This window comes from Schistocerca cancellata, chromosome 10, assembly GCF_023864275.1.
Source record: "Schistocerca cancellata isolate TAMUIC-IGC-003103 chromosome 10, iqSchCanc2.1, whole genome shotgun sequence".
NCBI lineage: Eukaryota > Metazoa > Arthropoda > Insecta > Orthoptera > Acrididae > Schistocerca > Schistocerca cancellata.
Window position 1 is genome coordinate 192,894,938 of NC_064635.1, and position 24,929 is coordinate 192,919,866.

At 44.3% G+C, this 24,929-nt stretch overlaps 1 protein-coding gene across 1 annotated transcript in view; it reads left to right on the plus strand.

The window, feature by feature from the left end:
* LOC126106246 (ammonium transporter Rh type A-like) overlaps positions 1-24,929 on the plus strand; it is a 191,817-nt gene that overhangs the window by 37,754 nt on the left and 129,134 nt on the right. The window contains exon 2 of the mRNA XM_049912472.1: positions 9,981-10,173. Coding sequence (XP_049768429.1) covers positions 9,981-10,173 — 193 coding nt within the window. The remainder of the gene's footprint in view (positions 1-9,980; positions 10,174-24,929) is intronic.

Below are 24,929 nucleotides of genomic sequence, written 5' to 3' on the forward strand. Positions count from 1 at the left end.
TTACCGACGTTTCTGAGATTTTTCCCATCCCATTGTTTGCATTGGGGAAAGAGTAATGGAGGTACATTATCACGTTTCAGTAACTAATAAAGGCCGAAACTGAACTATGTACCGAGTATCAGAATGATATTTTGACGGTGGAAACGAGACCATTACCGTTCGCTTAAAGAGGTGTTGGTAAAGATGTACACTGTTGTAACACCCGTCAGTGAACAGAGAGTGGTCCTTACCTGCTAAAATGCCAAGCAGTCATGGGACAACATTGGTTAAAGCGGTGTCCTATACAGCAGAATACTTCAAATCTCCAAATGTACCCTGACTGTGCCTCTGGAAGCGTGTGTGGCTATACTACACATCTGTGTGGTCTCTGTGGCAAATATTGTTTCCGAAATGGACACATCCTTTCATCAGTTGCGTTGTTACATTTCTGTTGGCACCCATATTTGCACCACTGATCTATCTTTTCATATAAAGACAGTACTCTGAATAATGGATCGAACCTTAGCTCGCCTTTAGCTTTCATTTAGTTATTGTCATTTAGGTGGATAATCTGAAAGTATCACCAGAAACCTGTTTCTGCTCATCATCTTTGGACAGAAACTGCAAGACACCATTTTGTTTGTGCTCCAATGATCTAAAACTGCTTCCCAACACTCATACGCAAAACGGTAGCACTAACATTGTTCTAGAAGTTGGACCGTTATGGAATACGAGGAGTAGCCCAACACCGGTTCACCTCTTACTTTAATAAGAGACAGCGAAAGGTCATTATTCACCGTGTTGAGAATGGCTGTGATGTGGAGTCTGAGTGGGCTACGGTCAAATGTGGGGTGCCCCAGAGATCAGTGCTCCTGTTCTTTATTTATATATATGGTATGCCTTCTATAACCCGGGACGGTGAAACATGTCACTTGACAGCTAGCGTGCGGTTGGCTAAACTGCGATTGCGAGGTTGCAATAGCTGCCACAGCACATGCCCAGAACTCCGAAGTACGTTTTGTAAATGTGAGCTACAATCAATGTTTATACGTAATTCCAACAAAATACGATTTTCTAACAATGGAGAGAAAGACGACGTTTGATAGTATATGAAACTGGGAAATAAAAACACCTGAAGCAAAGACAATATCTATGAAAAGTCGTTCCAAATTGTTACCGTAATAGGTGCACGTAAAACGTCGTATAATAATGTAAAATTATGCACACCAAAGAACACCCTAACCACACTCATAGAAAGAGATTAAACAAAACATGTATAGCCTACCAGATTGCAGAGAGAAAGAATTAATTCTGTGTACATTTACACTCACCAGTTTTCGATGTCAACGGCGCAAGTCCATCCAGTTCTCCTTCACTATCATCGGAATCGGCGCCAAAACTGTCGTCTTCGTCATCATCATCATCATCATCATCATCATCATTAAGAGAAATCATTAACTGTTCGTTTTAATTTATAATGCCATCTATAGTCTGTGCTTTTCTTATGAGTTAAGTTATTGATTTGAAATTGTAACAGCATGGTTGTGTTATCCACATAATTTGGTATACAATGTGTGAAATGATAGATTAATATTTAACAGTACTTCTTCAGATACAAAGAGTGTGTGCATGACGTATCGCACGCAGCGTTTTAAGGTACACACGGCTCGCTCCTCCCAGTAACCAGCGTCAGCTGCGCCAGCGTGAGAACCAAGACATGCGCTCATCACGGCTCCACAGCAAGCCACGCTTTCCATGCAAGATCACAGCTCGTAAAAGTTTTATACGTCACACAGTCAAACAAGAAGGCATGGTAAAGGACCATTGTATACTCCAGATATCAGCAGTCTTAATCACTGATTTGAAATATGAACGGTAAACGTTTCAGACCAGAAGAGAATAGGAGCTAGAAAAGAATTCTAAAGATTGTGTTTGTAGGTAATATAACCAATGAAGAGGTAATGGATTGAATTGGGGAGATAAGATGTTTACGGAAAAAACTGACTAAAATGAGGGATTGGTTGATACAACCCATCATGAGGCATCAAGGAATCGTCAGTTTACTAATTGAATAAAGTTTACGGGATTAAAATTGTAGATGGAGACAGTGGCTGACTGCAGTAAATAGATTCAAGTGGATTTAGGTTGAGGTAGTTCTGCTGAGGTGCATGGGATTGCTCGATATTAGTGTGGACAGCTACACTATGAGATCAAAAGTATCCGGACACCACCAAAACATACGTTTTTCATATTAGGTGCATTGTGCTCCCACCTACTGCCAGGTACTCCATATTAGCGACCTCAGGAGTCATTAGACATCGTGAGAGAGCAGAATGGGGCGCTCCACAGAACTCACGGACTTCGAACGTGGTCAGGTGATTGGGTGTCACTTGTGTCATACATCTGTACGTGAGATTTCCACACTCCTAAACATTTCTAGGTCCACTGTTACCGATGCGATAGTGAAATGTAAACCTGGAGGGACACGTATAGCACAAAAGCGTACAGGCCGACCTCGCCTGCTGACTGACAGAGACTGCCGACAGTTGAAGTGGGTCGTAATGTGTAATAGGCAGACATTTATCCAGACCATAACACGGGAATTCCAAGCTGCATCAGGATCCGCTGCAAGTACGAGGTGCATTCAAGTTCTAAGGCCTCCGATTTTTTTTCTAATTAACTACCCACCCGAAATCGATGAAACTGGCGTTACTTCTCGACGTAATCGCCCTGCAGGCGTACACATTTTTCACAACGCTGACGCCATGATTCCATGGCAGCGGCGAAGGCTTCTTTAGGAGTCTGTTTTGACCACTGGAAAATCGCTGAGGCAATAGCAGCACGGCTGGTGAATGTGCGGCCACGGAGAGTTTCTTTCATTGTTGGAAAAAGCCAAAAGTCACTAGGAGCCAGGTCAGATGAGTAGGGAGCATGAGGAATCACTTCAAAGTTGTTATCACGAAGAAACTGTTGCGTAACGTTAGCTCGATGTGCGGGTGCGTTGTCTTGGTGAAACAGCACACCCGCAGTCCTTCCCGGACGTTTTTGTTGCAGTGCAGGAAGGAATTTGTTCTTCAAAACATTTTCGTAGGATGCACCTGTTACCGTAGTGCCCTTTGGAACGCAATGGGTAAGGATTGCGCCCTCGCTGTCCCAGAACATGGACACCATCATTTTTCCAGCACTGGCGGTTACCAGAAATTTTTTTGGTGGCGGTGAATCTGTGTGCTTCCATTGAGCTGACTAGCGCTTTGTTTCTGGATTGAAAAATGACATTCACGTCTCATCCATTGTCACAACCGACGAAAAGGAAGTCCCATTCGTGCTGTCGTTGCGCGTCAACATTGCTTGGCAACATGCCACACGGGCAGCCATGTGGTCGTCCGTCAGCATTCGTGGCACCCACCTGGATGACTCTTTTCGCATTTTCAGGTCGTCGTGCAGGATTGTGTGCACAGAACCCACAGAAATGCCAACTCTGGAGGCGATCTGTTCAACTGTCATTCGGCGATCCCCCAAAACAATTCTCTCCACTTTCTCGATCATGTCGTCAGACCGGCTTGTGCGAGCCCGAGGTTGTTTCGGTTTGTTGTCACACGATGTTCTGCCTTCATAAAACTGTCGCACCCACGAAAGCACTTTCGACACATCCATAACTCCATCACCACATGTCTCCTTCAACTGTCGATGAATTTAAATTGGTTTCACACCACGCAAATTCAGAAAACGAATGATTGCACGCTGTTCAAGTAAGGAAAACGCCGCCATTTTAAGTATTTAAAACAGTTCTCATTCTCGCCGCTGGCGGTAAAATTCCACCTTCCATACAGTGCCGCCATCTCTGGGACGTATTGACAATGAACGCAGCCTCATTTTAAAACAATGCGCATGTTTCTATCTCTTTCCAGTCCGGAGAAAAAAAATCGGAGGCCTTAGAACTTGAATGCACCTCGTACTATGACAGTTAGGCGGGAGGTGAGAAAACTTGCATGTTCGAGTGGCTGCTCATAAGCCACACTTCACGCCGGTAAATGCCAAACGACGCCTCGCTTGGTGTAAGGAGCGTAAACATTGGACGACTGAACAGTGGAAAAACGTCCTGTGCAGTGACAAATCACGGTACACACTGTGGCGATCCGATGGCAGGGTGTGGGTATGGCGGATGCTCGGTGAACATCGTCTGCCAGCGTGTGTGGTGCCAGTAGTAAAATTCGGAGGTGGTGATGTTATGGTGTGGTCGTGTTTTTCATGGACTGGGCTTGCACCCCTTGTTATTTTGCGTGATGTTTAAGCACCTTCTTGCTTCCCACTGTTGAAGAGCAATTTGGGGACGCCGATTGCATCTTTCAACACGATCGAGTACCTGTTCATAATGCACAACCTGTGGCGGAGTGGTTACACGACTGTAACATCCCTGTAATGGTCTGGCCTGCACAGTGTCCTGACCTGAATCCTATAGAGCACCTTTGCGATGTTTTCGAACGCCGGCTTCGTGCCCGGCCACATCGACCGACATCGATTCCTCTCCTCAGTGCAGCACTCCGTGAAGAATGGGCTGTCATTCCCCAAGAAACCTTCCAGCACCTGATTTGACGTGTACCTGCGAGAGTGCAAGCTGTCATCAAGCCTAAGGGTGAACCAACACCATACTGAATTCCAGCATTACAGATGGGAGGGCGCCCCGAACTTGTAAGTCCTTTTCAGCCAGGTGTCCGGGTACTTTTGATCATATAGTGTATATCGAACCGTTGTTCAGAGTGAAGACACAACCAGAATAGTCATTGATTGTTGTTACTCTCTTCCATACACACACCCTTCGAGATTATGTAGGTTCCAGCGACTATGCATAAGTGAAGATGCTCGAATAGAGTGATAAACAGTCCAGTCACATTAATGTGACTACGGCCCATGTTCGACGTCAAAGTGCAATAATTCATTCACAGAGAGTAGGTGGCATCATTGTCAGTGGAGGGCATATAAAGCGTGCCCGGGGATCACGGAAGTTAGCGCAGTCGTTGTCGTAATGCGGAAATGGAGCGATTTATCTGCGGTCCAAAAGGGTGTGATAATTGGTGAACGGGCCAGATGTGGAAGTATTTCAGAAATGGCTGCGATTATGCCACCATGGTTAAAAGAGCACCATCCAAAACCGGTGCGACAGGCAACTGTGTTGACATCACAAGCCATAGATGACACACAAACGATGGCTGAGGCGATTGGATGTGCAACTGTTGAGCAGCTGACCGTCCAGATGAACCAAGGGGCTACTAACACAGTCTCCTTAACCACCGCCCAGCGAACGTTGGTGCGTGTGAGCCCCCATGTCTGGCGCCTCGTTCATGCACTCATGCTGACTGCTGTTATGCCTCTGGCAGCTATTGCTCTATCTGTTTGGCTAAAACGTTATTGAAAAATGTAGTCCATTTCAAATAATGTGGTCTACGACAGGTTTGTAGTCCAAACATTTCATTTGCTCTTTGATTTTGAATAATGTAAGTTTTATCGCTAGATCGTGACTCGTACATGACAATTTATGTACAGAAAACGGTTAGTCACATACTATACTCGGTTGAGATTATATACAAGGATGATGATTTTCGAGTGCAGTAACCTAAAGTTCACGGGTAGCAAAAATACACACATCAAAAAAGTTTTGCGTCACCCCAGTTCCCACAACTCCTGAAGATAGACGTTGAGTGTGGATATTGTATCACAGACACAGTCCCTTTGACTGTTCAGAGATGTCGCTCAACCCGGCCAAACATGTAAACAACCATGCATGAGTGGCGCCTATTAGACGAAGGCGGTCCGACAGCCGATCAGTTCCAGTCATTGCACCAAGAAGGAGGTACACGGCTCGTGTTGTCTGTAGTTCAACCATGCCTAGACGGACTATACCGCGGTTCGATCGCGTCCCCATTGTTTCTTTGTGCCAGGGTGGGCTCTCAACAAGGGAATTGTCCAGGTGTCTCGGAGTGAACCAAAACGATGTTGTTAGGGCATGGAGAATATACAGACAGACAGGAACTGTCGATGACATGCCTCGCTCAGGCCGCTCAAGGGCAACTACTGCAGTGGATGACCGCTACATACGGATTATGGCTCGGAGGAACCCTGACGGCAACGTCACCGTGTAGAATGATGCTTTTCTTGCAGCCACAGGACGTTGTGTTATGACTCCAACTGTGAGCAAGAGGCTGCATGATGCGCAACTTCACTCCAGACGTCCATGGCGAGTTCCATCTTTCCAACCACTACACCATGCAGCGCGGTAGAGATGGGCCCAACAACATGCCGAATGGACCGTTCACGGTTAGCATCACGTTGTCTTCACCGATGAGTGTCGCATACGCCTTCAACCACACAGTCGTCGGAGACGAGTTTGGAGGCAACACAGTCAGGCTGAATGCCTTAGACACTCTGTCCAGCGAGTGCAGCAAGGTGGACATTTCTTGCTGTTTTTGGGTCGCATTATGTGGGACCGACGTACGCCGCTGGTGGTCATGGAAGGCGCCGTAACGGCTGTACGATACGTGAATGCCATCCTCCGACCGATAGTGCAACCATTTCGGCAGCATACTGACGAGGAATTCGTCTTTATGAACGACAATTCGCGCCCTCATCGTAAATGACTTCCTTCAGGATAACGACATCGGTCGACTAGAGCGGCCAGCATGTTCTCCAGACATGAACCCTATCGTACATGCGTGGGACGGATTGAAAAGGGCTGTTTATGGACGACGTGACCGACCAACCACTCTGACGGATCTACGCTGAATCGTCGTTGAGGACTAGCAGTGCCTTGATGATCTTGTGGATAGTATGCCACGACGAATACAGGCACGCATCAATGCAAGAGGACATGCTACTGAGTATTAGATGTGCCGGTGTGCACAGCAATCTTGACAACCACCTCTGAAGGTCTCGCTGTATGGTGCTACAACATGCAATGTGTGAGGTTCATGAGCAATAAAAAGGGCGGAAATGATGTTTATGTTGATCTCTATTCCAATTTTCCGTACAGGTTCCGGAACTCTCGGAATCGAGGTTACGCATAACTTTTCTTGATGTGTGTATACATAATTGGCACAGTTACTATATATTGCTCTCAAATCACTGTCCTTGAAACCTAAGAGTCAAGTCCATCCGCAAAAGATCTGCACAGTAAGTTTAATTTGGAAGTAACACACTTCAGAATCTGATACTGTTGTCACAGTAAGCATTATCTTAGTTTGACTTAATCAGTGAAACTAATTACATATCCACTGTTCCATTAACTATTTAAAATAGTTACTAAATTTCCGAATGACCTCCCAGGGGCGAAATTTAGATAGTCCTTGGCATATCTTACGGGTTTTAATTTGTGCTAACTCATCTGCGGTACATTTCCGTTAATGGCAATGTAGATCTTGGACATTTTATAATCTTCCGCAGTCTGGCGCAAACAGCTTCCGAGGAACCTCTTGCATAACTTTACAATAGTTAGAACTACTGTTGTTGCTCGCTGGCTCTTTACAAATTACAATTGAAGATTTACATTTCTCAGTAACTATATAGTGTAGGGAGATCCTTCTGAAGTTCTAGATACAACAGTAATTACCATTGAATTATGCTGTTTAGTTTGCTGAAGTGTGGGATTCTACTTCAGTGACAACTTTTAACTAAGAATGCTAATTACTATGAATTCATTGAGTGCAAAAGTGGCTAATATTTATAAACATTAGCTGTATAAATGCTTGACTTATTTATATATATTTTTGATCTACTTTATAAGAAATTTAGCAATCACTTGTATATTTACATAAAACAATGATTAGGAAATCTGAAACTACTATTCGTAATTCGCGCTGTTATTAAGTAAACTAGTTTCACGAATGGATAATAATTAATCAAAAGAATGTAGCAGATGACAAAATTAATTTGGACAACCCTGATTCAAGTATTCGATGTTTTTGGTAGTGCGCCGATGTCATATAAATGATCATATAGGAGATGTTCGCGAGAAGGAAACATATTATTTTGAGGAAATAAAAGGATAACAGCATGTTTTACTTTACAAATATGAAACATACTCAATTAACTCTGTAGTAATCACGTGAATTTCTGCTACGTTATTGGTCACGTGGGTGACAGCTGTCACCCACCATTGTTTTCGACCTTATTTTAACAGCTATGAAAGAAAATTGTATATATACATCCATAGTGATGTTGAATTCAATTCATTACTCAACTCCACACGTTAACGCGCTATGTTTTCGAACTTATATTGCAGTAAAAATGAATAGTAAGTGTCGTTTGTGAACCATACAGCCGCAGTAATACAACAGTTAAACCAGTATTTCTAAAATGATTTTTTGACTCGTGTACTGTTTGAATCCACACTGTCGAAACATATGAGACAGTTACTTCAAACGATCAGCCCATTTTCACCTATCACGCCATACACGCCACTCCCTGCCTGATTTATTCTATGGTCTGGCACAGTCGTCGCACCTTCCTCTTTGTCCCTTTCTTTCCTCTTGTGGCACGTTTACAGTCTCTTCAATTCCACAGAGTTGAAGTCCGTGCCTCCAGATCGCCTTAGGTACCTGTGGTGTTTGACATCTCCTTAGTATACCAAGCAAAATTGGTTAGGAAAGTAGTTCTCTTCATGGCTTTGTCTTCATTTTTATTGAATTTATCGAAATATAAACGGAATTGTGACAATTGTCAGCCCTAGAACAATGTGGATAGCAAGCGAGGTGGCGCAGTGGTTAGCACACTAGACTCGCATCCTGGTGGACGACGGTTCAAACCTACGCCAGGCCATCCTGATTTAAGTTTTCCGTAATTTCCCTAAGTCGCTTCAAGCAAATGCCGGTGTGGTTCCCTTGGAAGGGCACAACCGACTTACTTCCCTATCCTTCCCTAACCTGCTGGGGCCGATGACGTTGCTCTTTGGTGCCCGATGTGGATAAACATATTTGTAAACTCTCTAATAATAGCCACTTTCAAACAACAATGATGAAATACCAATCTTTAAAGTGGAACTCGAAACTATGCAAATTGATGTCTGTGGGAAACCCGTACGGGCGGCAGTATAACAAAAAGGAAACTGTTGGGTGACGACTACGGACGACTGCTCAAGGGTTAAAGAATGGCAATTGTCACTTTGAAATAGTAACAGTAGAGACTGTGACGTATAATTATATATTTATTTTTAAAGGGGATCACTTAAGACTATTTCCATGGGTTCGCCCCTCAGATTTCTCCCTCATATCACAAAATTGTCGTCTGATGTAGTACAAACTGAAAAAAATCAATTTCTTTTAAAGCACAGTTTCGTATATAATTTATATTCAAAACCTTACACCTGTGACACAGAACAAATGCTACATCGAGAATACTTTACACAAGCTTAAGGGAAGAAATGCTTCCGATAATTATTACAGTATTTAAAGAACATCAAAATATGAACAGGCTGAAATGAACAAACAGTACGTGAGACTATGTTAATCAATTCAACTGTAAAAAGCTGAGGAGCATATTATTAGCAAAATGAGAAATACGCAAAAGTGAAATGCCAAAATGAGCACTTCTAAATTGGGAGTAAATCAAAACAATCAGAATGGCTGAAAGAGAGCACAATAACATAAGCCATAAACGAATAAGAGCTAAGCAACTAAGCAAATAAAAGAATAGGCAAAAATGAGATGCCAACAAAATGAGAGCTGGCAGAACTCCGTCGGCACTTATATACGGTTGCGCTCGTGGCGGCACCTCGCGGCCCGTACGCAAGTTGTGCGATTGCTGTCGCAGGTCGACCCTTAATCTATGATGTTACAAGACCTAATTACTTTCTTTTATAGTCCCCATTTGCCACGCTCATACAGTATCTTCGGCACACTCCCTCCGTTCACAATCACTGGGCCACGCTTTGTGGTTGGCTGTGTTATCGTGTTTGCCCCACCCCACTTGCTGGTCGGCCCACCTGCTGGAGCCCCACGGGTCGGCTGTTGCAGGCTTCCAGGAGGTGCACCTGGCGCTGCTGGCCGGGTTCGCGCTGCTCGGCACTTTCGCCCGCCGCTACATGTACAGCTCGCTGGGCCTCAACATGCTGCTGGCCTCTCTGCTGCTCCAGTGGGCGCTGCTCTGCAACGGCTTCTACAACATCCTGCCCGAGGCCGGAGGCCGCTTCGTGGTCACCCTTGCAAGGTAATGGACGCTCCTCACACGTCAGACACTGACTGTAGGTTTTCCTGTGGCAAACTGCTGTAGAAGTTGGTCCCGTTACCTCCAGTTGCTAGTGTCTAAGGCGCGAGCGGGCAACTGGTGGCGCGCGGGCTGCATAGCGGCAGAGGTCGGTTTCAATACGACGCACGGAAGTAATTCGCGCGCGCGCGCTCGCGTGTATGTGTGTGTGTGTGTGTGTGTGTGAGAGAGAGAGAGAGAGAGAGAGAGCGAGAGAGCGAGAGAGAGAGAGAGAGAGAGTCACGGGGCTCTCACATTTTATTGTCTACACGCCAATATAATGTCCGTATATCCGTAAGAGGGCGAAATACTGAAGAACGATATTGATGTTCAAAAATGTTCAAATGTGTGTCAAATCTTATGGGACTTAACTGCTAAGGTCATCAGTCCCTAAGCTTACACACTACTTAACCTAAATTATCCTAAGGACAAACACGCACACCCATGCCCGAGGGAGGACTCGAACCTCCGCCGGGACCAGCGGCACAGTCCATGACTGCAGCGCCAAAGACCGCTCGGCTAATCCCGCGCGGCCAACAATTTTTTTTTTCTTTATTGAATATCGATTTCCCCCCGAAGGGCACTGGCTGGCAGCAGCTTAGTATGCCGCTCTTCAGCCTGCAGACTTTGTTTTAAAAAAGGAGAAGGTAATATATAATAAAAAACAGGCGACAAAATCGGAGACAAAGGGTAACATGGAGAAAAAAAAATCGTGGAACTTAAAACACAGAACAAAGGGATGATGATGATAATAAAATGCATATGAAGCAGACAGGAAAAATAATAGACAGACAATTAAAAAAACCACGGCGACAGTCTGGTTTCTGTGCTCAAAAGACATAAAATTCACACCCAGCGACAGAATGGTTTTTGTTCGCAACACTGGAAAAGACGAAACAACACTGAAACAGTCACTGGAACACTGCACTAAAATGTGACATACCACAGCCGAGAACAGGTGGGGGGAAACTGGTCAGATGATGGGAAAAGAAAAAAGGGGGGAAGGTGAGGAAAAGCGAAATGGGGGGGGGGAGGGGTGAAAGGAGCCATTGGAGGATGAGGACCCATAAGAGGAGTGGGGGGCAGTGCTGGGCAGACGCAACAGGGAGTGGGGAAGGCAGAGGAGAAGAATACAAAAGGACTCGGGGGGGGGGGGGAAGGGAGGTAGGGAGTGGTTTGGCGGAGAGAAAACAGGATGGAAGGGGGGCAAGAGGGAGCCCAGGGAAAGGACGGACGAAAGGAGGGGGAGGGTGAGGATCAGAGTTGATAGGAGGCATAGATGGAGGGAGAGAGGGCATCATCCAGGAGGGAGAGTTGATGGAAGCCACCTTGGGAAAGGTGATGAACAGTGTAGAGATAGAGGGTAGGGGGGACACAACAGTGAAGGCGTGGCAGGTGGCGGGGATGGGAGAGGAGAGGAGCAACCAGGGGGTGAGGGGGATCAAGGCGGCGGGAAGTGTAGAGTACGCGGATATGTTTGAGGAATAAGGGCAGATGGGGGAAAGGCGTGAGGTCATAGAGGATCTGCGTGGGGGACGGGAGGCGTGTACGGAAGGCGAGGTGGAGTGCATGACACTTAAGGATCTCATGGGACTTATAGAATTCGGGGGGGGGGGGGGCGGTGGCCAACAATATTGATGCTTGTCTAAATATTTTCAGTACTACCAATACCCATTGAGCGCGTTAGTACGAATATTGTGACTAAAAATTCGCCAATCGGTTGTGCTCATTTTCCCTTTTGGTTTATGTACTGGGTGATCAAATTTGAAAATGTAATAAACCACGGAATAATGTAGATAGAGAGAGGTAAAAACTGACACACATGCTTGGAATGACATGGGGTTTTATTAGAACCAAACAAAAAAACAAAGTTCACAAAATGTCCGACAGATGGCTCTGGACAGCAAAACGTCAGTGACTGCTACCGTGACGGGTGAGAGGTACGCCGATACGACACAGAATCGCATCATCCCCAGCCTGGCTGATAAACACCTGCTGGAACGTTCGATGTTTATGCAGGATGGCGCTCCACCCCATATTGCTAGACGCGTGAAAGATCTCTTGCGCTCGTCGTTTGGTGATGATCGTGTGCTCAGCCGCCACTTTCGTCATGCTTGGCCTCCCACGTCCCCAGACTTCAGTCCGTGCGATTATTGGCTTTGGGGTTACCTGAAGACGCAAGTGTATCGTGATCGACCGACATCTCTAGGGATGCTGAAAGACAACATCCGACGCCAGTGCCTCACCATAACTCCGGACATGCTTTACAGTGCTGTTCACAATATTATTCCTCGACTACAGCTATTGTTGAAGAATGATGGTGGACATATTGAGCATTTCCTGTAAAGAACATCAGCTTTGCTTTGTCTTACTTTGTTATGATAATTATTGCTATTCTGATCAGATGAAGCGCCATCTGTCGGACATTCTTTTGAACTTTTGTATTTTTTTTTGTTCTAATAAAACCCCATGACATTCCAAGTATGTGTGTCAATTTGTACCTCTCTATCTACATTATTCGGTGATTTATTCAGTTTTCAAATTTATACTGAGTTTTTGATCACCTGGTATAATACAGCCGACATATGTTAAGTTCAAGAGATTTAGACTTTCAAACCTTTTAAAATGAACAAAGCAATATTGTAAGTACGACTGAAAGTCTTAAGTGAGGCGTGCTCACTTAAATGATTTTTTTAATACGATTCTAAAAAAGCTGACACATTGTAACAAGTAGTAGACAGGTATTACCAAAAGTGCACACTGGTCCATTTATTTATTCATTTTTTGTTTGTGAACTCTCTATTATCTAGACTGCGTTGGGAGCCGTTTTTACGTTTAGTTCGAATGGTACCTCTAGTTTCTGTATGTTGTATTTTGCATCAATGAAAGGTAAGAAAATCAATAGCCACAAATAAAAAAAATGAAAAAAAGCATTTCATACCTTGGAATACATTCCCAGAAAAGCGAGGACGGAGACACTGTGGCCTGGCCTCGGCTTGCGACCCCTGCCAAATCCGCCTCCGCCAGCCCATGACCTGACCCTATAAAAACAGCTGGGAGAGTGTTAGACATAAGATATAGCAGTCCCTGGTTCATCTCGTGTTTTGGCACATGTTTTTATGCGATTCAAACGGCTACTAACCGTACCCTCCCTCGCACCCAACAAAAATAAGGGTATCGTGTTTGATTACTAATCAATACGTCGTCGGTCCCGGGTTCGAAACCCGTCATTGCTTAAATGTTAATTAATAATCGTCCGAAGACTTCCGCCATAAGAACTCACCTTCGTTCTGCCAACGGCCTTGTCAAAGAGGGCAGAGGGACGGTGAGAGGTTCAGGGCACTCTCTTGTTCTTTGGGGTAGGAAACTGCCTTGTTCTTGTTGCGGTCTTCAGTCCAGAGACTGGTTTGATGCAGCTCTCCATGCTACACTATCGTGTGCAAGCTTCTTCACCTCCCAGTACTTACTGCAGCCTACATCCTTCTGTATCTGTGTAGGGTATTCATCTCTTGGTCTCCCTCGACGATTTTTACCCTCCACGCTGCCCTCCAATACTAAATTGGTGATCCCTTGATGCCTCAGCATATGCCCTACCAACCGAACCCTTCTTCTAGTCAAGTTTTGCAACAAACTCCTCTTCTCCCCAATTCTATTCAATACCTCCTCAATTGTTATGTGATCTACCCATCTAATCTTCAGCATTCTTGTGTAGCAGCACATTTCGAAAGCTTCTCTTTTTGCCTATACTATTTATCGTCCACGTTTAACTTCCATACATGGCTTCACTCCATACAAATACTTTCAGAAACGACTTCCAGACACTTAAATCTATACTCGATGTTAACAACTTTTTCTTCTTCAGAAACGCTTTTCTTGCCATTGCCAGTCTACATTTTATATCCTCTCTACTTTGGCCATCGTCAATTATTTTGCTCCCCAAATAGCAAAAATCATTTACTACTTTACGCATCTCATTTCCTAATCTAATTCCCGCGGCATCACCCGATTTAGTTCGACTACATTCCATTATCCTCGTTTTGCTTTTGTTGATGTTCATCTTATATCATCCTTTCAAGACACTGTCCATTCCGTTCAGCTGCTCTTCCAAGTCCTTTGCTGTCTCTGACAGAATTACTATGTCATCGGCGAACTTCAAAGTTATAATTTCTTCTCCATGCATTTAAATTCCTACTCTTAATTTTTCTTTTGTTTCCTTTACTGCTTGCTCAATATACAAATTGAACAACATCAGGGATAGGCAACAACCCTGTCTCACTCCCTTCCCAACCACTGCTTTCCTTTCATGCCCCTCGACTCTTATAACCGCCATCTGGTTTCTGTACAAGTTGTGAATAGCCTTTCGCTCCCTGTATTTTACCCCTGCCACCTTCAGAATTTGAGAGAGAGTATTTCAGTCAACATTATCAAAAGCTCTCTCTAAGTCTACAAATGCTAGAAACGTACGTTTGCCTTTCCTTAATCTATTTTCTAAGATAAGTTGTAGAGTCAGTATTGCCTCACGTGTTCCAACATTTCTACGGAATCCAAACTGATCTTCCCCAAGGTCGGCTCCTACCAGTTTTTCCATTCGTCTGTAAAGAATTCGTGTTAGTATTTTGCAGCCGTGAATTATTAAACTGATAGTTCGTTAATTTTCACATCTGTCAATACCTGATTTCTTTGGGATTGGAATTATTATATTCTTCTTGAAGTCTGAGGGTATTTCGCCTGTCTCATACATCTTGCTCACCAGATAGTAGAGTTTTGTTAGGCCTGGCTCTCCCAAGGCTGTCGTTAGTTCTAATGGGATGTTGTCTACTCCCGGGGCCTTGTTTCGACTTAGGTCTTTCAGTGCTCTGTCAAACTCTTCACTCAGTATCGTATCTCCTATTTCATCTTTATCTACATTCTCTTCCATTTCTATAATATTGTCCTCAAGAACATCGCCCTTGTATAGACCGACTATATACTCCTTCCATCTTTCTGCTTTCCCTTCTTTGCTTATTACCGGATTTCCATCTGAGCTCTTGATATTCATGCAAGTCTTTCTCCTTTCTCCAAAGATCTCTTTACTTTTCCTGTAGGCTGTGTCTATCTTACCTCTAGTGATATGCGCCTCTACTTCCTTACATTTGTCCTCTAGCGGATGTGTCTTAGGCGGAAGAAACGGCAATGACCAACGGAAAGAGGATGCAGAAGGCAATGGAAACCACTACATTAAAAATACATTACTTGTATCCGCAAGCCATGTGGCATGTAACTGGAAAGGTGTCGTGATGATTTCTCCATTGGCAAAAGATTCCGGAATAGTCCTCCATGCGGATCTTTGGGAGGAGACTGCGAAGGGACCACGAGAAAAAGACTTGAATAATCAACGAAAGGACAACCTTCTACGAGTTGGGTAGTGGAATATCAGAAGCTTGAACGTCGTAGGGAAACTACATAATCTGGAAAGGGGACTGCAAAGGATCCTTCTAGATATGGTAAGGGATCAGTGAACTGAAGTGTAAAGAAAACACGGATTTCTGGTCAGATGAGTATAGGGTAATATCAACAGCAGCAGAAAATGGTGTAACAGGAGTGGTTATGAATAGGAAGGTAGGGCAGAGAGTGCGTTACTGTGAACAGTTCAGTGACAGAAACTAAAACCGACAACGATAGTATAGGTATACATGACAACGTCGCAAGCTGAAGATGAAGAGATAGAGAAAGTACGTATATGAGGATATTGAAAGGGTAATAGCGTATGTAAAGGTAGACGAAAATCTAACGGTAGTGAGGGACTGGAATTCGGTTATAGGAGAACAGGTAGAAGAAAATATTACAGGAGAATATGGGCTAGGGTAAAGCAGTGAGAGTTGAGAAAGACTAATTGAGTTCTGTAATAAATTTCGGCTAGTAATAGCGAAGAATCACAAGAGGTGGAGCTGTACTTGGAAAAGGCCATGTGATACGCGAAGATTTCAGTTATATTACTTCATGGTCAGACAGAGGCTCCGAAATCAGATATGGATTGTAATGAGAACCCAGGAGCAGATATATACCCAGATCACAATGTAATAGTGATGAAGAGTAGGCTGAAGTCATTACGTCATTAAGACATTAGTCAGGAAGAGTCAATACCCAATAAAGTGGGATACGAAAGTACTAAGCAATGACGAGATACGCTTGAAGTTCTCTAACGTTACAGATACAGCAGTATTGCTCAGTGTGCAGTAAAATTGAAGAGGAATGGACTGACATCTCAAAAAGGCCATCACAGACGTTGGAAATAAAAACATAGGTACAAAGAATATAACTGCGAAGAAACCCTGGGTACCAGAACAAATACTTCAGTTGATCGATGAAAGGAGGAAGTACAAAAAAGAAAAAAAAAGTTCCGGGAAACTCAGGAATACGGAAATACATAGGAAGTGCATTGTAGCTAAGACGAAATGGCTGCATAAAAACTGAGAAGAAATGGAAAAGAAATGATTGTCAAATGGTACAAATGGCTCTGGGCACTATGGGACTTAACTTCTTAGGTCATCAGTCCCCTAGAACTTATAACTACTTAAACCTAACTAACCTGAAGACATCATACACATCCATGCCCGAGGCAGGATTCGAACCTGCGACCGTGGCGGTCGCGCTGCTCCAGAATGTAGCGCCTAGAACCGCTCGGCCAGCAAAAATGTTTGTCGGAAGGATAGACTCAGCATACAGGAAAGTCAAAACATCCTTCGGTGATATTAAAAGCAAGGGTGATAACATGAAGAGTGCAACTGGAATCCCACTGCTAAATGCAGAGGGGAGAGCGGATAGGTGGAAAGAATACAATGAAAGCCTGTATGAGGGGGAAGATGAGTCTGATGTGACAGAAGAAGAAACAGCAGTCGATTTAGAAGAGATTGTAGATCCAGTATTAGAATCAGAATTTAAAAGAGCATTTTAAGGACTTAATACCAAATAAGGCAGAAGAGAAAGATAACATACCATTAGAATTTATCAAATCATTGTTGTAAGTGGCAACAAAACGACTATTGACGGTGGATGTAGAATGTATGAGTCTGTCGATATGTCATCTGACTTTCGGAAAAGTATCATCCACACAATTCCGAAGACTGAAACACCTGACAAGTCTGAGAATTGTCGCACAATCAGCTTAACAGCTCATGCATCTCAATCACTGATAAGAATAATATACAGAAAAATGGAGAAGAAAACTGAGGATGTGCTAGATGACGATCAGTTCGGCTTTTGAAAAGGTAAAGGCACCAGAGAGGCACTTCTGAAATTGAAGTTGATAATGGAAGCAAGACTAAAGGAAAATCGAGACAAGATCATAGGACTTGACGACCTGGCGTTCGGCAGTGTCAAATGGTGCAATATGTTCGAAATTCTGAGGAAAATAGGGTAAGCTATAGGGAGAGACGGGTAACATACAAAATATGTTCAAGAGTTAAGAGGGAATAATAACATTCGACGACCAAGACCGATGTGCTTGGATTAAAAAGTGTGCAAGGCAGGAATGTAGTCTTTCGCCCCTATTGTTCAATCTGTACATCGAAGGAACAGTGATTAAAGAAAAGAAAGGTTTAGGACTGGAATTAAAATTCAAGGTGAAAGGACATAAATAATATGATTCGCTGATACATTACTATACTCAATGAATGTGAAGAAGAGTTACAAGATCTGCTGCTAATGAGTATAGAATATGAATTGAAACTAAATCGAAGAAAGATGTAAGTAATGAGAAGTAGCAGAATTGAGAACAGCGAGAAACTTAACTTTAGGATTGATGGTCACGAAGTAGATGAAGTTAAGCAATTCTGCTACCTAGGCAGTAAAATAACCAATGACGGACGGAGCAAGGAGGACATCAAAAGCAGACTAGCATTGGTAAAAGTGTATTCCTGGCCAAGAGAAGTGTACTAACATCAAATATCCACCTTAACTTGAGGAAGAAATTTCTGAGAACGTACGTTTGGAACACAGCTTTATATGGAAGTGAAACATGGCCTGTGGAAAACCGTAACAGGACTCGAAGCATTTGAGATGTGGTGCTACAGACTAATGTCGAAAATTAGGTGGGCTGATAAGGTAAGGAATGAGGAAGTTCTATGCAAAATCGGAGTGAAAACCAATTTGACAAATACACAACTAGTAGACGAATGGACATAGAAACCCTAGTTGCCCTTAACATCGCATAGGTAACCTCGCTTACGTTTGATGGCGTGAAAGTGGTGACTGAAGAAAAGTTATCTGTTACCTGTACTAGTATTTTGATGAGCTGTAAGCTTAAGTTGATCACATAACTAATGAGGAGGTATTGAATAGGATTGGGGAGAAGAGAAGTTTGTGGCACAACTTGACTAGAAGAAGGGATCGATTGGTAGGACATTTTCTGAGGCATCAAGGGATCACCAATTTAGCATTGGAGGGCAGCGTGGAGGGTAAATATCGTAGAGGGAGACCAAGAGATGAATACACCAAGCAGATTCAGAAGGGTGTAGGCTGCAGTAGGCACTGGGAGATGAAGAAGCTTGCACAGGATAGAGTAGCATGGAGAGCTGCATCAAACCAGTCTCAGGACTGAAGACCACAACAACAACAACAAGCTTAAGTTCTATTTTGCTGTTGACACTAGTACAAATGTACTATCTTCCGTTTCATTTGTGACGTGCATGTAGAGTCAAATACGACGAATGCTGAGGTATGATTTTTTTTCTTTTACTCTTTTATCTTTTACTAATTCTCTTAAATTTGTTTTATTCTGCGTAAAACACTACTTTAAATTCGTAAATAAATTTTGCCCTTGTTGTAAAATAAGTCTTGTTAAAAAGTAATGATTTACTATCCAGTATTAGCGAGCTACAGCACTACCATTTACACGCCATCTGGCGTAAGCGATGTTCCTTACGCATATTGAGAGTCACTATAAACGTTAGTCTGCTACCTGTCTTTATGTCATATCAGTTTTTCTTTCTTTGTGTGAATATAGTAACTTCACGGTCTTAAAAGTCGAAAGACTTCCTTGACACAGGATTGTACTTATACTGTATTACTTATCTCAAAACAATTTTTCTATGAATTTTGGTTTAAAACGTTGTGATCGTATAATACGTTTCTATATGCACTCACATTTATAATACACTTATGCTGAGAAGAAAAAAAAACAGGCGATCATCATAGGCCGCACCACCCGCTCCTTCCGCCTCCATGATTTCTACCTCACCGTTTATGGCCGTCCTATCCACCTACCCTCAAATACCTTGGCCTCACCCTCGACCGCCACCTCACCTGCACTCCCCATCTCCTTACCATCCAGCACAAACTTCACCACCGCCAAACTCCTGTCCGACCGGACGTGGGGTCTTCATCCTTCACACCTACAAATCCTTGATCCCCCCCCATCCTCTGTTATACCAGCGTAGCTTGGATTTACGCCCCTCCCCGGTTCTATAAAGCCCTACAAATCCTCGAACGCCATGTGCTCTGCCTCGCCTTCCACATCCACCTTCCGTCTCCCACGCACATCCTCTACGACCTCATCCCCTTCCCTCATCTTCTCGTTTTCCTTGAACAAATCCGCACACTATACATTGTCCGCCACATTGATGCCCCTCACCCCCTGGTGTCTCCCAACCTCTCCACCCCCAGCCCGTTGCCGCACATTTATTGTTGTGTCTCCCCCTCTCTCCATCTTCACACCCTCTGCCTCTTTTCCCAATGCAATTCCACCACCTACCCCTCCCAGATGAGCTTCGCCCTGACATCTACCCTTCCTACCAACTCTAACCCCATCTTCCTGCCTCCTCCTCAGGGCTCCCTCTCCTCCCCCTCCCTTCTCCTGAGCGGCTTTCCCCTTCCTACACCCCCTCCCTCTCTTGTGCCCCCTTTCAGTGTCTCTGAACTCCCTCCTGCCTTGTCTTCCCTCTTCATCTCCTGCCTCACCAGTCACCTGCCTCTTAGTATACCCGCTGACGCCCCTACTCTCTTCATCCCGCCGCCTCGTTTGCTGCCTCTTGCTCTCCCCTCCTTATCCATCCTCTCCGGCCTCTCCCTCCGGCAGGTCCCACCTGGCAGTTTTATTCTTCGTCGTGTGTGCTCCAAGTGGGTTTTAAGTGTGCTGTTATAGAGTGTTTTTAATACTGTGGCCGTCTTTTATCCTGTGCATGTGCATTAGTGTCTTCTTTGTGTTTTAAGAATCGCCAACTGTGTTTTTTAACTTTCTGATGACTTTTTTAATTGTCCCCCCATAAACGTCTCCATGTCAGTATACTTTTCCCTCCATTATCTCCCCTTACTCTGTTTTATGTTCCTCTTTTTAATCGCCTTATATATGTAACATTTTATTCTTGTCTTAGTTGTTGTGTCACTCGGCTGAAGAGCGGCGGATTGTGCTACTGACAGCCCTCCCCTGCCCATAGGGGGCAGGGGAATGAAATCACAATAAAGGAAAGAAAAAAAGAGAAAAAAAACAGAACACGTTGAACGTCTAGAGCTAGGACGTTCATATTTACAGGACATGTATGTTCTGCAGAAATGATTAGCATTTCAGTCACCTCGGTTCAGCATATGTGCTGTTGCCTAGTAGGCGCAGGGTCCGCTATTGGGCCTGTTAACTTGTCCCGTGCCTGATGGCATCGACGCGTATGAGGCGTGAATGGCGTCCTTTGGTATAGCCATCCATGCTGCATTCACTCGGTTCGAAAGTTCGTCTGTGGTGGTTGGTATTGGGTCACAGCGCTGCACGCGTCGGTTCACCGAATCCCACACATTTTCAATTAACGATAAATCTGGTGATCTGGCGGGCCAGGGCAAAACGCTGACATCCTGTGACACTAGGAAGGCATGTGTTGGTGCAGCGACTTACGGTCGTGCATTGTCTTGCTGAAAAATGGCGTCTGTGGTGTTATCCGGAAAGGGTACAGCTATTGGTCGCAGGATATCATTAACGTCACACTGGTCAAAATCCCGTCGACACGCATCAGCTGCGATTGGTGGTTGTACCCCTATAGCACTCCACGTCATTAGACCTTAAGTTCACGCTGTAAGTCTTGTGCGAATGTAGTCACTGTGATGTCCCTCCTACTGTCTGCAGCGAATCAAAATGCGGCCGTCATTTTCTGACAAACAGAACCTGCATTCGTCCGAAAACCGTATCCGATACCATTCCTGTCCTCAATGATGTCTTTCCATACACCATTGCCGTGTGGCATATTTCTGCACATTCGGCAAGGCTAGTTGGAGAAGTTGACGAGCCGGCCCCTGTGGCCGAGCGGTTCTAGGCGCATCGGTCCAGAACAGCGCTGCTGTTACGATCGCAGGTTCGAATCCTACCTCGAGCGTGGATGTGTGATGTCCTTAGGTTAGTTAGGTTTAAATAGACTACTGGCCATTAAAATTGTTTCACCAAGAAGAAATGCAGATGATAAACGAGTATTCATTGGACAAATATATTATACTGAAACTGACATGTGATTATATTTTCACGCAATTTGAGTGCATAGATCCTGAGAAATCCGTATCCAGTACAACCACCTCTGGCCGTAATAAAAGGCCTTGATACGCCTGGGCATTGAGTCAAACAGAGCTTGGATAGCGTGTGCAGGTACAGCTGCCCATGCAGCTTCAACACGATACCACAGTTCATCAAGAGTAGTAACTGGCGTATTGTGACGAGCCAGTTGCTCGGCCACCATTGACCAGAGTTTTCAATTGGTGAGAGATCTGGAGAATGTGCTGGCCAGGGCAGCAGTCGAACATTTTCTGTATCCAGAAAGGCCCATACAGGACCTGGAACATGCGGTCGTGCATTATCCTGCTGAAATGTAGGGTTTCGCAGAGATCGAATGAAGGGTAGAGCCACGGGTCATAACACATCTGAAATGTAACGTCCCCTGTTCAAAGTGCCTTCAATTCGAACAAGAGGTGACCGAGACGTGTAACCAATGGCATCCCATACCATCATGTCAGATGATTCGCCAGTATGGCGATGACGAATACACGCTTCCAATGTGCGTTCACCACGATGTCGCCAAACACGGATGCGACCATCATGATGCTGTAAACAGAACCTGGATTCATCAGAAAAAATGACGTTTTGTCATTCGTGCACCCAGGTTTGTCGTAGAGTACACCATCGCTGGCGGTCCTGTCTGTGATGCAGCAATGGTCTCCGAGCTGATAGTCCATGCTGCTGCAAACATCGTCGAATTGTTCGTGCAGATGGTTGTTGACTTACAAACGTCCCCATGTGTTGCCTCAGCGTTCGAGACGTGGCTGCACGATCTGTTACAGCCATGCGGATAAGATCCTGTCATCTCGACTGCTAGTGCTACGAGGCCTTTGGGATACAGCACGGCGTTCCGTTTTACCCTGCTGAACCCACCGATTCCGTATTCTGGTAACAGTCATTGGATCTCGACCGACGCGAGTAGCAATGTCGCGATACGATAAACCGCAATCGCGATAGGCTACAATGCAACCTTCATCAAAGTCGGAAACGTGATGGAACTTATTTCTCCTCCTTACACGGGGCATCACAAGAACGTTTCACCAGGCAACGCCGGTCAACTGCTGTTTGTGTATGAGAACTCTGTCGGAAACTTTCCTCATGTCAGCACGTTGTAGGTATCGCCACCGGCGCTAACCTTGTGTGAATGCCCTGAAAAGCTAATCATTTGCAAATCAGAGCATCTTCTTCCTGTCCGTTAAATTTAGCGTCTGTAGCACGTCATCTTCGTGGTGTAGCAATTTTAATGGCCAGTGTTGGTGTTCTAAGTCCAGGCGACTGATGACCTCAGATGTTAAGACCCATAGTGCTGAGAGCCACTTGAACCATTTAGAAGTGGACGACGCGCAGGTAACCCATGCCGTAATAAACGACAGCGGCCTGTCACACCTGATACTGTACTATATGTTACACTGTTGCACTGTTGCGCCAGAGACAAGGAGAACACAGGTATTCCCTGCAATTCCATTCGGATGCGTTATCGATATTGCCCGGGGGTGGCGTGGTTGACGCGATCTGACACATCTCGTCGTGTTCTACGGCCTCCCGTCAACCATTCTGCACATACCCGCTGCAGTGTCGAAACCCTTCGTTCCACACGAGCAGTAATTTCCCGGATGGATGCATCACATTCTCTCATACCAATAATGCGCATCTTTCAAGCTCACTGATTTGACGGCACGGTTCGCGCATACGTCGGCGAGGCATTCTGCAGGTCTGCTCGTCACACTGATCCATTACTTTCGGTTTACAGCGACAACGAGAACCGCAGGCACATTTTACCTGTAGGTGGCGTTACGCCGCGATATCGATGTTGACCTTTAACCTGCGGGGCGACATGGTTCAAGTGGTAATCATTTTTGCGGAATATACCCATAAACATGTCCTGTGAATAAGAACGTCGTATCTCTGGTCGTTCAGGGTCTTCTGTTTTTTTCCTGAAAATGAGTGTATAAAACTGTAATTGTTAAAACAGTCTTGGTTGCAATTTTAACCTTTTTTATTTTTCAACTACGCGTTTCGCCTTACTTAGGCATCTTCAAGTTATCTTAATTTGGTATTTCTTAGAAGGATCCTTTAGTCAGTGAAGCAAAAGGGCATCGTCGAATATATCAGGCCAACATCACCTTCGTTAAATTCAGTAAAAACTTTTCTAGATGCTCCTGTGAACGGGAACGCGTTATCCAGATCTTGGTGTCACTCGCGTCCATCTAGAAAAGTTTTTACTGAGTTTAACGAAGGAGATGTTGGCCTGATATATTCGACGATGCCCTTTGGCTACACTGACTAAAGGATGCTTCTAAGAAATACCAAATTAAGATAACCCGAAGATGCCTAAATAAGGCGAAACGCGTAGTTGAAAAATATAAAAGTTAAAATTGCAACCAAGTGTGTTTTTAATCATTACTGTTAAGCACTGGTTTGTAGTATGCCACACATGGTTTGGAAGAAATTGTATAGAAATGTGTGATGATACGCTACGCCCGTGTTATGAAAATGTTAACGTCTGGTGACTACTTTTTTTGAAATCATACTAAGAACAGGAGCAAACAAACAAATGATGCAGCAGCTACCCATGCCTGTGCGATCAGTCATCAAAAATATTTTCGGACAAATATTTGAAAAATGCTAGCTAATATTGTTTGTGGAGATTAACAAACTCGAATGATCTGCGTTGGGTGAAAAAGCGGGAAGGTACATTTATCTGGTTACCGACACATTTTGTCTTTCTATTCTTTCTCGTATTAACACTAGTAAATAATTTTTGTCCGTTGTGGACGTTTTAGAGCACTGCAAATGTAGAAACTGGAGGTTAATCTGTAATGAACTATCTGCAACCAGTTTATTTTATTAGTAACTTATGTAACCAATATTTTATAGACTTATAACGTTATTACAATAATAACACAAGTGATTTATTTCGTGAGTGAGACACAGTCAAACCGTTTCCGTTTCTGCCACTCAAAAAATTTCATTTTTCCTGTCAGGGAGTAATTACCTCATGGATTATCCATTTCCTCGGGTAAATGTAACTAGCGTGCACTGGTAGTAGAAATGTGTGGTAGATGTAACGCACATGTATCCTCAGCACTGAGGTCAAATATGGAGATAGACTACTCGCCGCCACATGTTTCTTAATGAGTGCCAATCGCTCAGTAGGGAACAGACAATTTGGGAAAACAGGAGTCAGAATAGCAGCTTCAGCTTCTGTTATCTGGAT